At 39.5% G+C, this 14138-nt stretch overlaps 1 protein-coding gene across 1 annotated transcript; it reads right to left on the bottom strand.

The window, feature by feature from the left end:
- Positions 1-750: 750 nt before the first annotated feature.
- LOC145462339 (neurexin 1-like) lies at positions 751-13242 on the bottom strand. The gene is made up of 7 exons (XM_081445832.1): positions 12707-13242; positions 11706-12401; positions 9284-9868; positions 6327-6550; positions 4956-5475; positions 3587-3816; positions 751-2968 (listed from the first exon to the last, which is right to left on the bottom strand). Exons 1-7 carry the CDS (start codon positions 13240-13242, stop codon positions 2727-2729), a joined length of 3033 nt encoding a protein of 1010 aa, XP_081301958.1. The 3' UTR covers positions 751-2726.
- Positions 13243-14138: the final 896 nt, after the last annotated feature.

Genomic DNA, 14138 nt, shown 5'->3' with positions numbered 1-14138 from the left:
GAGACCTATTGATGTTTATTTCCAAGAGTAATTCTCACTCTAATTTCCTCTGACAATATTAGTTTTGCATCAATGATTATCTATGTATTTTCTGCCTTTTTCTTCCATATCTCCATATCTAGTGGAATCTTCTAATAAGAGTCTCATCTTTAGCAAGCATAATCACGTTGATAATTTTACAACTCTGGCCTTGCTTGCAAAGTTTTGCGCCAGTCCTTTCAAAGTGTGTTCTTCCCTGTTTAAATGAGTCCAGGTGCATGTGCGGTACAACATACAAGACTTTCGAAATTTTTTCAAGTTCCCAGAAAATTATGAACGTTCGCGAGCGCTTTTGCGGTTGGGTACAAAATTTTCCGGGGAGATGTTCGTCGGAAAATTTTGAAAAGAACCACTAAGATTTCATTCATTCATTCATTCTGTTTATTTGCCTTTGTACTTAATATACAGTATTTATAAAGGGTTATCAAGATCCTGTTCTGTGGGTGTGGTTTGAAATGTTTTTCACCCCTAAGATGTACCGATTCTAAAACAAAATATCGACTGACACTGACTTTTTTCGGCTCAATACCCTGAAAGGTAAGAGAAAACCCCTGCTGGTAGACCTTTTGAGGCTGAACATCTCAAGAGTTACAAAATCCGCTTTTTTAACCACTAAAAGGTGCGCCGAGTACCCCCGTCCTTTTTATATGGGACTCCCCCTCCGGGTAAAATTAGTTTCCAGTCGTGTTCTTTTGAAGTATAGTACACCTTCAAAAAATCATCCTACGTTGTGTCGGTTTTTGCTTTTGTATTCTTCATTTTATATGTGAAGCCGATTAGATCACTATTGATCCAACGTATACCAGCAGGATCATCGTTCCGGTTGCTTGCTTAAACATTTTATAGTCTTTTGAACTGTCGCTGTGAACAATGTGTTTCTGGTCACGTGCTCCATTCCTGTGTCGTCACAGAAAATCAGATGGAATCGAGTTCAAAGGCCTGGGTAGAAAAAAAACCCACACCGAAAACCAAGCAAGGGGAGTAGATAATCTCATGAAAGCGGAAAACGCTAGCTTTCTACAACATATGTCGTTCTTCCAGACCTTCCCTCTCGTTTTGCACCATTTAATTTATGGTAACACGAGAAGTTCGCCTTTATAATCATCTCTGTCTCGCACAGAAGCTTTATTACAATCTCTGAAGGCAGTTATCAGTTAATTCTATCAGTGACAAGATAAGCTGAATTTCATTCATTTATTATTTTATTATTTTTTATTCATTTATTTATATTTATTTTCTATTTTATTTTATTTTATATTTGATCAAGTCAAAAATGCTTTTCGACTTAAGTCGAGTCAAATCAGACTTAAGCACATGACCATAATCAACACACGCATGCGCAGTAAGATGTTGATAACATCGCTTACCTCCTCTCATTTGCACTACGATGTAATTCAACGTGGATGCGAGGTAATTTCGGGCAGAAACTACAGACTAGCCCGAAATTGCCCCGAACACGTGTTGGATTACATTGTAATTCAAATGAGAAAAGCTAACCGTGGAGAGAGCTTTAAAAGCTTTCTATTAAGAAACATTTCAAGTAGCAAGCGCTACTCAACAGTACCTTATTGCATCTGCGTCAGTCGCTTATGCTTACGCTAATGCGCTATTGAAAACCAGCCTTTACTAAACATGAAGGCACATCAGGAAACAGACCTCACTTCTATTAAATTCGTTAACATATTTTTTACGTTTTTTTACAGTCTTTTAAGCAATGCACGTGACTGCAGTTACCAGCCTTACGAAACTCTTGCCGAAATTTGCGTTGTTATACATTTCTAAGGAACAGCTATTTTGATACGTGCCAAACCTTACAATATGTATCAAACATAAAATTTGCCGTAAAGCCTTGCAAGTCAAATTCGGTGAATTCAAATTGTCGACGGTTTAATTTATTTTATTGTGACTGTTCTATTCAAGTGATAACCCATAATTCTCATTGGTGAGTAGGTCACGTGAGATCCAGCTACAACGAGTTTTTCTCTCGAAGCTTAATTTCTAGTTGAAAGGTTTTTCTTTTAGTAGCACGCATTTGTGTTTGTACCTTGCAAGGATCAAATGATTATAACTGATTCTAGAATGAAGTTCACATACTAGTTAACATGTAATAACCAATCGATTGTAATCTTTGAGCTACCCTACATATATTACTACTTTCTTAGAGAGCATAGCAAGCAGAACATAATTACTTTTCTTAGCTACATTAATTTGTTGCATCAATGTTGATATACACCAATAACATATCAGTTCATGCATTTTCATCAGAATTTCACGTTTTCAACGAAAACCTATTATTTAATTTAAATACAGATGAAGGAATTCCTTGGTTAAATATAAGTTGATTCATGAAATGATTGTCTTAATAATCAGCCTCACCGTAACTCCAAACGTACTTGGTCTTATTGGGGAATAATTAAAAAAAGACTAAAATTAATAGAGGAAGGAGATTGGAAATTATTGTTTTTTCAATAATTGTAAATAGTTTTAAGTTGTCTTCTCTAAGCTTTCTTTAACTTGGATCCAAGTCGCGTTTAATCTTGATAAAGTTTCAACATTTTCTTCTCTCCTGTGAAAACACTGTTGGACAGTATCCCTTGCAGAATAAAACCATCAACTGCTACTTTAGAACCACTGAAACAAGCTTTTTTCCGTTGACTCCGCTGACGATAGAGTAATGCCTGTCATTATCAAGCTGCAGTAGTGCGCATGAGCAAAGATCCCATGGAGAGTAATAGGCACCACCCGGGTGAAACGACCGGAGAAGAAGATTCATTACGAGCCTTTTTATTTTTCCTTGCTGTTGGTTCACCTTTTGTTTCATCGGGATTCTTCTCATCGTTTTCGTTGTCTTTGTCCGGCTTGGTGTGGTCTGGTGCAGTGGTAAAGGCCGTGTTTCTAACATCTGAAGTCGTCGTTAGTTCCTGGCTCACTAGAAATCAAACAAAATGAGACAAAACATTTTAATCACAAATATTGTTACATCTTCTCTTGCCTACCCTGGCTTTTCATCTGCATTCGTGGGAACAGGCCGTTGAATTAATTGCACCTGTCAGCCTGGAGATCAAAGTTTAGCCGTGCTCTCGAAACATTGGAGATGTGGCATATTCTTATTAATATACCAACCCGCTATTGTAAGCTGTGTAAGTACGTAGTGTGAGTATTAGTATTGCAAGTGGCGTTAGTATTGTAATCGTATTGCAGTGTAAGTAGTTTAAGTGTTAGTATTGTAAGCAACATGAGTTATCACATTGTACGGTGTGTAGTACATATTAGTACTGTAAGTAGCACAAGTGATCGTACTGTATCGTAAGCAGTGTATGTACTGTATTGTAAGTAATGTAAGTGTTGTAAGTCTTAGCATTGCAAGTGGCTGGAGGAATCATATTGTAAGTAATGTAAGTAGATTAAGTAGATGTATTAGCCTTGCAGGTAGTGTAAGTAGCCGTATAAGTATTGTAATCAGTGTGTGTGGCAACACTATAAAAACAAATACCAACCCGCTATCTAGTTAAGTTAGTATGCTTAGTTTATTGTTAACGTTCATTACCTGATCGTTCGCAGAAGCGTCCGTAGTACCCAGTCCCCTTACAATCGCACTCGGTCTTCACCACCAGATCAACACAGATCCCTCCGTGTTTACACTTGTTCTGTTCAGAACTTGAACACGCCTCGCCGCTGCAGTTTTCCCACACGCCTTTTGACCCCAGTAGCTTGACATTCTCGAATGGCTTGGCCTCGCTGTTGTATCTCAGTAGCGCTACACATCCCTGGAACCAGCTGTCAATAGGGAATACACAGTGCAAAACAATGCTGTCCAATTTTTTTAAAATTCCCGTTGTTTGTCTGAATTTTCTTCCCGGGTAATAAAAAAAAATGCATGTATGAAAAGAGAAGACGCAATTGTAGGTTTTCCAGCACGGAAAAAAATATATTAACTACGCCACTAAATTTGGAAACAAACTTGTTGACAAGAGCGAATCCTTTTGTAAGAAACATTGGATCCCCGACAAAGGTGTTTTTCGCGACACGTGTATGGCTTGCTTTAAAAATTCGAGTGGAAAACTCAGCAAACCGCTCTGATGTTAATAATATTAGTCTATAACTCATTCTTTCTCCTTCCTTTGTTGTTGTTCTTGCTGTTTTTGTTGCTGCTGTTGTTAATTGGAAAAGAACAAAGTAATTTTTCTGCACCTTGGCTTTTTGTGTTTTACTATCATGCAGATCCTGTGTTGTTTCCCGACGCCTGGGTTTCCTTTGTATAGTCTTTCCATTGTTTCAATTTTACGAAATGGTTTTCCTTCCTTCCCACTGAGTGACCATATTATTTGAATTTAGAATATAACTGTTTCGAACTGCAGCTCCCTATGAGCACAATTGTTCAGTAAAATATTGTCAAAGTCAATACTCCTTCTGATTATAATTTATATATAAGCTAAACGTTATTTCGAACTAGTCAGGTCCAAGTACGAAAATTATTCATAAATCCTCTCTTTAATAATTAAAAGTAAAATTGTGGGAACCAAGTCTAAGTTGTGTGTATGTGTGAAATATCTGTAGAAAATCAAGCGCCACTTTGAAAATCAACTTGACCGAAAGGTTTAACCCGAACAGACTATTTTCTAGTACTGAATTTCTGCGATCACAGGCTGTGTATGACCATTCTCATCGGTTTGCAGCTGTCCAAAGCAGACATTTGTCTATTTCATGTCCTCAATCAAGATGCTATCTGTGGAAACCTCGAATTATCACATTAGAACAAGGATTTCTCGTAGTACTACAAAAATTATTTTGTTGAAATAAGATTCTAAAAATACTCGACAGATATAGTAGGTGTATACTGAGATTAGTAAAAAGAAAAGACTGCAAAAATTTCGCACATACCATAATTTCACGTAACACTTTTTACCACTTCTCACCTGCTTTCTTGTAGTACTTTGCGGAACAGCCCAGTCAGGGCCCATTTCCCATCGGTAGGAGTTCCCTGGGGATTTTCGAGTGGAATTCCTCCCATAAAAAGGGAGCTCTGAGCTTTTCCATTGCGTCCAGAGAAACGCGGCGGCTGTACACAGGAGATGTATTCGCTTGAAATGTTGTCAACGGTCAAATTGAGACGGACGCCGTGTCGTGAAATTTTCAACTTGTGCCAGGAGTCATCGGTAAAGTTTCGACGGATATAAAGGTAAGTCTTCGAACATCCATTACCACGGAGACGAAGCCGAACGTGGCCATGTTTCACCAGAGATACTTCGAGGTAATCGTTCGTGTCACGATCAACGCCATTGTCTTGGTAGAGGAGAATGGCGGGTTTTTTTGAGCCTGTTTTGAAGTAAAACTGCAGCTCGCTGATTTCTGGCATGGGCCAACCGGTGAACTCAGCATAAGACCGTTTAGAATCTGCTTTGAATCGCAGTCCTGCTGTGGAATCCACAAGTGCGACTAACATGGAAAAAAGTACAAGCAGGCTTAAATTCTTGATCATGTTACTGATGCACCGATAATATTCCCACCATATAATTACGCTAAATGCGATCAGAGTCCTTTTTGTTAATAACAGCCCCGCATTAAACGATGAATATCACTGACCCAGCTCTGAAGCTGAGCACATTGACAAGCTGCCAGTACTACCCAGACAAATGAAAGGCACAACGTTTTTTCAATACTAAATGAAATAAAGATAAACAAAGAATCGTTCATCTCATCACAAAACCACAGTTCATTTTAGTTTTTATTTGTTAACTGTGTGTTCAAAAGTTGCGATGCGAGATTCTTATCAGGCAAGCTTCGTATGCAAATCTTAACTCGAATGAAGGCATTAATTTCAAATGACTGAGCCACACAAGATGTGTAGCTGTGAAGTGTGTCATCCTTAACAACTTTCAATGTTTCTTTCTTTGTATTGCGGAAAGAAAACCAGTTACCGTATTATTATTATTATTATTATTATTTATTTATTTTTGTTAACTCATTTTCTCATTTCAGATTGACTTTATCGAAGATCCTACACTGACAGAAAACAAAACATGAAAGAATCGATGGGCATCACATGTAACAAGAAAAAAGATCATTTTCTATGGAACTCGATTTGCTTTAATAATTCGTTTCAGATGAAGTCTCATTCAAAGCCAACAAACGAAAAAACACGTACAAGGTAAAATGCATATTATTATTTTAATAACGTAATGAATATTACTGCGACCTTTAATTTATTAATTCAGCTACTATAGACATTATATATTTTATTGTATTTACCATTCAAGAAGGAAACAAGTCTGGGAAATTTATCTTACCCCGAGAACAGTTCGGACCATTGAATCCAGTTCCTCTGCAGTCGCACTCTCTTCTCACGATCCTGTTCACGCATTTCCCGCCATTGTGGCATTTCCCGCCAAAACTGGGGTCTTTGCACGCGTCACGGCATCCGGGGATGGTACGCTCGCTTTTCAAAAGACGGGCTCGGCGTAACTTTTTGTCGCCTGTAGCGAACCTTGGAGTTTTCATACAACCTTCGAATCTAAGGGAAAAGAAGATTGGCTGGAGTTTGACGAATTGAATTTATCTCTTTGCGTTATTCCCGCCATATCTTGTCATTATTTATCTGTACATGTTTCTTCTTGTGGATCTTCATGTCAGCTGTTGCTTTTGTGTATAGGTCTTTTCCCGGTTTCTAACGTGTATGGGCAAAATGGAGAATCTAATGTTTAACAACTCACTGAAAATTCGAGTTCTAAACTATCTATGAATTAAAAACTAAAGCTACTAGGTAAAATAATTTCCTGATCGCATTTGATGGAAATAGCCACGCTAGAAAAGCCACAATTAAGGTTTTCATTTTTCCACACGTTTGTCTGTAAAATCGAATTGCGATTCGCGGGAAAATTTTGAGACATTTGTAAGAAAAATTAAAAGTGCAATTTCTCGCCTCACAGCAAATCTATGTTCTTCAAATTTGACCAAAACAACCTTCTGTTGGGTGTCTTTTCCTTGTAACTCATAAAATAATCAGAAAGTCAATCACTCTCAACTTATTGGGCATCAAACCTTTAACTTTTCCCATACATTTACTGCAAGTTTTGCTGCATTTGCCCCCCAAGCAAGATGGCGTCAGAAACGGTGAAAAGATCAATTAACAAACAATTTAATTCATATTCTGTCATGTATTTCTTTGTTGTTGATTCGTATGCCTTGAAGGGGCATACGAAGCTTAATTTCTACAGTTAGGCCTACCGTCCACATTAATCCGTCAAGAAAACGTAGCTTTTCGAAATCGCTCTCCATATCACACCAGAGGCATTTGAAAACGCCGGCTTTTTGTTTTTGTGTGGACGGAAAACATTTTCAAAACGGAGCTCTTTGAAAACGATGGCGACACGATAATCACGTGATTTCCCTACCGAGTTTTCCTCAAACACAAATCCAAAATGAGTAGTGGTTGTTGAGTTTCTAAATTCCTCTGGCGCAGTGTGGACGGGAAACATTCGATGCGCTTTCAGAGTAACCTGAATCAGAGCAGGGTAGTTTTGGTCATGAACAGGTGCCAAACCAAAACCAAGAGGGTCACCACTATGCGCTGTGATTGGTTCATTTCTCTCAGTTACCAATTAGCTCTATCTGTGCAATGCAGAGAAAACGACACTCACCAGTGGCGGATCCAGACCTTGAGCTAAAAGGAAGGGGGGGGGGGGGCGGTTTTTTTTTTTACTTGCCCTGCCGACTTTTCTTCCTTCTTCTTCTTTTTTACCCAAAACATGGGGGGGGGGCGGACCCCACCCCTACCCCCACCCCATAGATCTCCCCTAGATCCGCCACTGCTCACACAGATTTATTGTGATATGAAACGATCGAAAAACACAAAAGAATCAAAATGAAGCCGATGCCAGTAATTAAGAGTATAATATTGTCCAGAGTTCTGACCAAGTATTAAATCATTGTAATTATCGTCACAGTATAATCAGATTACTGAGCTTAATAAGTAATCCGAAAATAACCTCCTCGCCCCGCTTAGGGTCCAGGTAAGAGTTCTTAGCGGCGGAAAGTGTCTCTTGAAAAGGGTCGGGCTAGGGTCAGTTGGGAAGGGGACGTTGTGTATGTGGTTTCCAGTTGTATGAGTAGTCTGTAAGCCAACTTGAATGAGTAGTCTGTATGCCAACTTGTATGAGTAGTCTGTATGCCAACTTTTAAAAAAGTTGTATTTTTTGTAGGTCCTTCAAATAACCAAGAACTGTGGCCGACACTGATAAAATCGCGTTACTCAGTGGGCAAGGACATACTCAGCGCACTGGCATTATCAAGTCTATTAATCCAACTGAGTCGCAGCTGGTACTGGTTTGTCAACAAAATGAGAAGCCATTCATTTCTATGTAATCAAAAAAAATAACAGCACTTAGACCGCTTAATGGGATAAGACTGGTGGGAAAATGGCCTATATTTTTTAGAGAATCGGTAACGACTTTCCTTTGCCTTGGAATAATTTAGTTTAAATTTCAGAGAAGGAGCAAGGAAAGAACTGATGAGCATTTCATTATTCCAGTCCCGATTCCCAGAGACTAAAGATATATCACTTCTCTCAGTTTTCACAATAATTGTTCGCATCTTGACTAGTTAATGTGCTCTTATTTAATTAAGTTAATGGTTTGAACCTAGTAGTATTAGTGCCAGCTTTTGATAGCTGAAACTGAGCAGCTTTTAAACCTAATATTCAGTTCTAACTTATAAGTCTATAGTATCTACAGATGAAAACAGCCGTGACCGTTAAAATTCATTTTAAAAAATAAACTAACTAACCACATGAGAGGATTAGCAGTACTCTCATATGCTATTAGTTTTTTTAATATTTCAGTTGCTTAGTGGCGTACAAAATTTTCTTTTCTTAGAAGGAAAGGGTTAAGTATGGTTAAAAATTAAAATGCTAATGATTCGGTAATACCAGAAAAGGTCACCCTAACATGCTAGGTTGACGTTCCGTAATAATTTGATGAAAAGCCAAGATTTGAACCCAAAGTTTTGGACACTTAGATTGTAATTCAAAAGACTGGACATTTTTCCGTCTTTTCCTACTGACAGCCAGTACGGTTATCAATGTGGTTTTCTTCAGTCAAGATGGCCATTATGTCATCTTTATAAAAAAAATCCTTAGCAGTAAACTGTAGGTGTTAGACATGAAAACATTTTGGTTGCGAAAGTCGCTTTTCGGAATTCCAAATAACCCTTATTGACCGGCGTGCCGACAGAAGATTAACTAACTTACCCGCCGAGGGTCAGAGATCTCCAAAGGGAATCCCGTAAGGTCCATTTAATGTGGGACCATTCAGAAGACGGAAAGTAGCTGATGTACAGAGGTCCATGTTTCTTGAAGTCAGTTTTCTTTACTCCGTCACAAAGCACATAACTGGAAGCAGCACTGTCTACTGTCACAAGCACAGACTCAGAGGTTCGTTGTAGAGTAAGTTTGCGCCATTTGAGGTCAGCGAAAGAGCCGTTTAAAAATCTTTGTTTTCCTTGACAGCTGCCCATTGTGATCCGAATTCTTAACTGTCCGTTTAACAGGAATGCATCCATAAACTCTTTGGTGCCGCCGTCATCCATGTAGAACAGCATGCCGCGTTTTTTCGACGTCTTGAAACGTAACACTAGCGTAGAATTGTCGGAAAATTCGAAAGAACTGTAAGCAGAATAAGCGAACCTGGTGTACATGAAAGTGTTGTCCGTTTTGTTTTTGGGAACAAGTCGCGCGCCATAAGCGATTTGGTGGCAGATGGTAATCAGGAAACAGATTTGTACGCCAAGCCAGAGTTTCGACATGTTCACTAAACGTTTGCTGACAACGCGCCTCATTCAATCAACAAAGGGCAAGAAACATCACGCTCCAATGATTTGAGCCTCGGCAAGTTCGATAAAATTTCCCCGCATAGCAGTACAGGCCTCCAACAGGCGTTTGCAGCTATAACTTCTCAAAAGCGATAAGACTGCGGTAAGAAATAAATTTGGAATTCAAATGACCTTACATTGTCACCCTCTGACAGATAGATGCAGACAGGGTAGTGTTGACACGGATTTCTAGTTAATTACGAAGATTAATTCTTCCTTTCTTTTTTTCAACATCTAAGCACGAATCAAGTTCCATAGTATTAACAAAGTGAACTTTTAGATTTCAAGATATTCCAAAGGCATCACTGCATAAGAAATGTTGTTCCCTTAAACGTTCGCTAATTTTGTGGGAAATCGTTTTGTTAATCCAATGACACGGAAAGTCTCCGGTTATCATACGATCTTCCCTGAGTAAATCCTCTCTTAATTTCCTATAGCCCTTTGCATATCTGGTCTTCAATGCCGTGTTTGTGTTAATTAATTTCCCCTAATAAATAGCGAAAGACATTGATGAATTAGAATTAAAACTAGCTTCACACTTGATTTTCTGGTTACCAGCTGTTTGTATTGTTGGGATCCAACAGACATCAGCAGAAATTATAGACAAGAATGTTATAATTTTGTCGTTATTCCTGTCAATTAAAAGTTTGACTTCAATACTTTAAAATTCCAGGAGTTTTTAGCGGAAATTTACTTCAATGATGTAATTTCTCTTCCCTGTACAGCTTTAAAATTTGATATTAAATACGTTAAACCTTGAAATGATAGACATCAGTCTCTCTTGGCTTGAGCAATTGTAGTAAAAGTATTTTCCCCACTGACGTGTTTTCGCTCCCAGAGCTACTCGTTTTCCTAATGACTTCGCCAACCACGTGACCAAATGAACGAAGCTCCGCACAGTACTGACGCATAATCATACGTCATGGGATATTGAACGCGCATGCCTCAAACTCCCCAATGATATTGCCCCAGCCAAACATTATTAATTAATTCCCGCTATATATTTACTCTAAGCATGAATAAAATTGCTCACTTTGTTTTCCTAATTTCAAGAGATATTTTAAAAGTATGAAAGGTCTGAAATGTACTCATAGCTAGAAGATATTAGTCTAGTTTTTCTTTTGTTTGTCTCGCAACGCGCCTCCCTACCCCGTCTCTAAATCAAAAAACAAAGGCCTAGCCCACACTACGTCGGAGGAATTTGAAAACGGAGGTTTCACTCTGAAAACGCATCAAATGTTTTCCTTCCACACTACGAAGGAGAAATTTGAAAACGCAACTATCACCGTTCTTTTTGCATCCGTCAGTTGAAAACAACTCGCCCGCTCGGGAATATCATGATAACCGTAATGTCATCCTTTTCGAAAAGCTTCATTTTCAAAATGTTTTCCGTCCACACCAAAACGCAAAGCCGGCGTTTTCAAATTCCTCCGGTTTGAAGAGCGTTTTCGAAAAGCTCCGTTTTCGTGGCGGATTGGTGTGGACGGAAAGACGAAGAAATAAAGCTCCGTTTTCAAATCCCTCCGGCGTAGTGTGGACACGGCCTTCAGGGAAACTCGAGTGCTTCAAGATAATTTGCCGACAACGAGCGACGATTAATTCGACATTGGCCTGCCACTGTTTGATTAGCAGCTGTTTACTCTGGTGCTGTTGCTGAGTATGCAGCTCTAAACAAGTTATCTCACGGCAGATTGTTCCACTCCATATCAAAGTCCGTGGAGATCTTCGAATAAAAGCCATAAATCTGTGGCCAAAATGACGCAAAGACTGAAGACGGACTACGACTTAGTCAAGTTCTTTACCGGGTCATAAGTCCGCTGAGAAGCGAGACCGCCGGCGCAAGACAAATCAAGACAAAGGAGCTTAAAATGCGTGAGGTGCTACCTTTCTTTTCCATTACTGAACTATTGTTGTCGACTGCAGAGTTAGGTCGAACTTCTACCGAGCTGGGAAACACTTCATCTGGAGTAAACAATCTTGTTGAAGCTGAGACCAAGCCAAGCGGCTGTGGATGGCTCGAGTTTCCTGGGACAGAGCTCTGCTGATCAAGGTATGCCACGTCTACGTATTGTGCTTTTACTTCTGATGAGTCTTGCACATGCTTCGAGGCGGACTGGGTGCTAGTCGGTGTTGCGCGGTCAGTGATCTTTGATGAAGAAGTTGCTTCGACATTTGCTTGACTTGCAGAACTCAATTTGGGCGTGCTTTTCTTTGAGGTCATTTGAACTGACTGTGACAGAGTCGATGAACTAGCCATGATTATAGTTGCGAGATCATCCTTCGAACGGCTTGTATGAAGCATGCAGATCGGGTCTTCGTTTTCGTATCTGGGGCATTGACATTCTTTACGAGTTACGTCATCTATCGGATTGCATTTCCGGCCAGGCGCACAGTAACTCTCACAGTGGGATTCAGTCCACGAGCTGGAGCGCAGTGCTAATGGCCTGGGACTTTCGCCGGGTGCAGTTTGAGTCACGTGACCAATGCATCCCTTGAATCTGTATGAATAAAAGTCATTGTAGAATAAAATGGCATTAAAGGTTAATAAACTCAACCAAACCTTGGTCTTTGTTTAACGAAATGACAGCTTGGTTCGATCAACCACCTGGTAAACTATTAAAACCTTCAAGTTATTTATTTTTCATAAGCACTCCGAAATTTCATAAATTTTCTTTAACATTTCTTCTTCTTCTTCTTCTTCTTCTTCTTCTTCTTCACTGTTTAACATAATTAACTTGTGGAATTCTTTTAATTTTTGCCTCACAAGACAACTCAATGAATGTTTTACTTATATTCAACTTACCCAGATGTAATAGTCTCACGAAAAATCCCCGGTTTTGCCAAAGTATTCGAATTCTGGGTAATATTCCACGGGATACCTCCCACATACAGAGCTTGCCACCTTTCTGATTTGGAAGACGCATATCTGCAGGGAATAGATTGCGAATGACATCCGTCTACTGTTAGAGAAACATTGTTCAGTTGTCTTGTTAAGCGAAGACGATGCCACTGAGAATCAGAGAAGTTTCCCTCAACAGTAAGCTGTTTCCACTGGCACTCTTCAAAGGTTATTCTTGCGCGGATCTTTCCATTGACCAGAAACAAGTCAAAGTGGTTGTAGGTACTGTCATCTTGATATGCAAGAAACGCGGCGGGTTTACGAGTGTTGAAAAGTAGCGAGAACTCTCCAGGTCCCTTCCACGCCTCGTAGACAGCGTTAGAATTGTATTCGTTGTAAGACAAGAAAACACCAGTAGTAAGGTTTTGCGATGGAATTCTTGCTTCGGCACCTAGCAAAACCAGACCAAGGAAACTTAAAAAGCTAGTGAACAATGGCATCGTAAAGCGAGTTGGCTAAACTGATTAAGATGTTCTTGGAGTCAATGCGAGACGCACGTGTTGGACGCCAAAGCGTCTTTGTAAATGACACGTTTCGCGTTTGAAGAGTTGTAGTTCTGTACTGCTGAACTACAGCAGGACAGTGTGTTTATTATCAGTTGAAACAAACCAATAACATTCGTGAAGGACACGATAAGATCAATGTTTCAGATTATCTTGGGCTTCATTGACAGGCATCCCAAGCTAAAAATTCGACTCTGCATACGTGGTGTATGGGACAGCTTGTGTATATAGAGAGTTGTATGGGAAAGTCCCCTATCGTAAAAAAAATTGTGTAAATGACTAATTTGAAACAAAGTTTTCCTTCCTCATTTGTGTCGCGTACTTGTCTCTTTTGAAGCCATTCTGACGCCGTTTAGTGAAGTTATTCGAAACTGTTGTCTCTCTTTCTAAAAGAAGGGACACAACCCTCGTGTTGTCATCGCTTGACTTGGTTCAAATGGACCAATCAGAGTTGAGGATGAAACCAGATACTTTGACCTTTCAAGCATAAAAGGAAAGCCGAAGAGGTGAACTTTAAGCCAAATTTTTCGTTCTTCAAGAGTCTTTCGACCGCCGAAGCACACGTATGTGGAGTGAAATTTATTGGGCTTTATGGAACGGTTTTATTACGGTTTGGGACTATTTCTTTTGAGGAGAGAGCGATTTGTGGGGTGACGTCCGGCCAGCGATCGATGGCGTGGTCTCCCTTTCCCTTCTTTTAGAAGGAAAGACAACGGTTTCGAATAACTTCACTAAACGGCGTCAGAATGGCTTCAAAATCGGCGCAAGAGACAAGTACGCGACACATTTGAGTTGGAAAACTTTATTTCAAATTAGATAGTTATTTACACAAC

The sequence above is a fragment of the Orbicella franksi genome, chromosome 12 (assembly GCF_964199315.1).
Source record: "Orbicella franksi chromosome 12, jaOrbFran1.1, whole genome shotgun sequence".
Taxonomy (NCBI): domain Eukaryota; kingdom Metazoa; phylum Cnidaria; class Anthozoa; order Scleractinia; family Merulinidae; genus Orbicella; species Orbicella franksi.
This window is presented reverse-complemented; position numbering and strand designations above follow the sequence as displayed.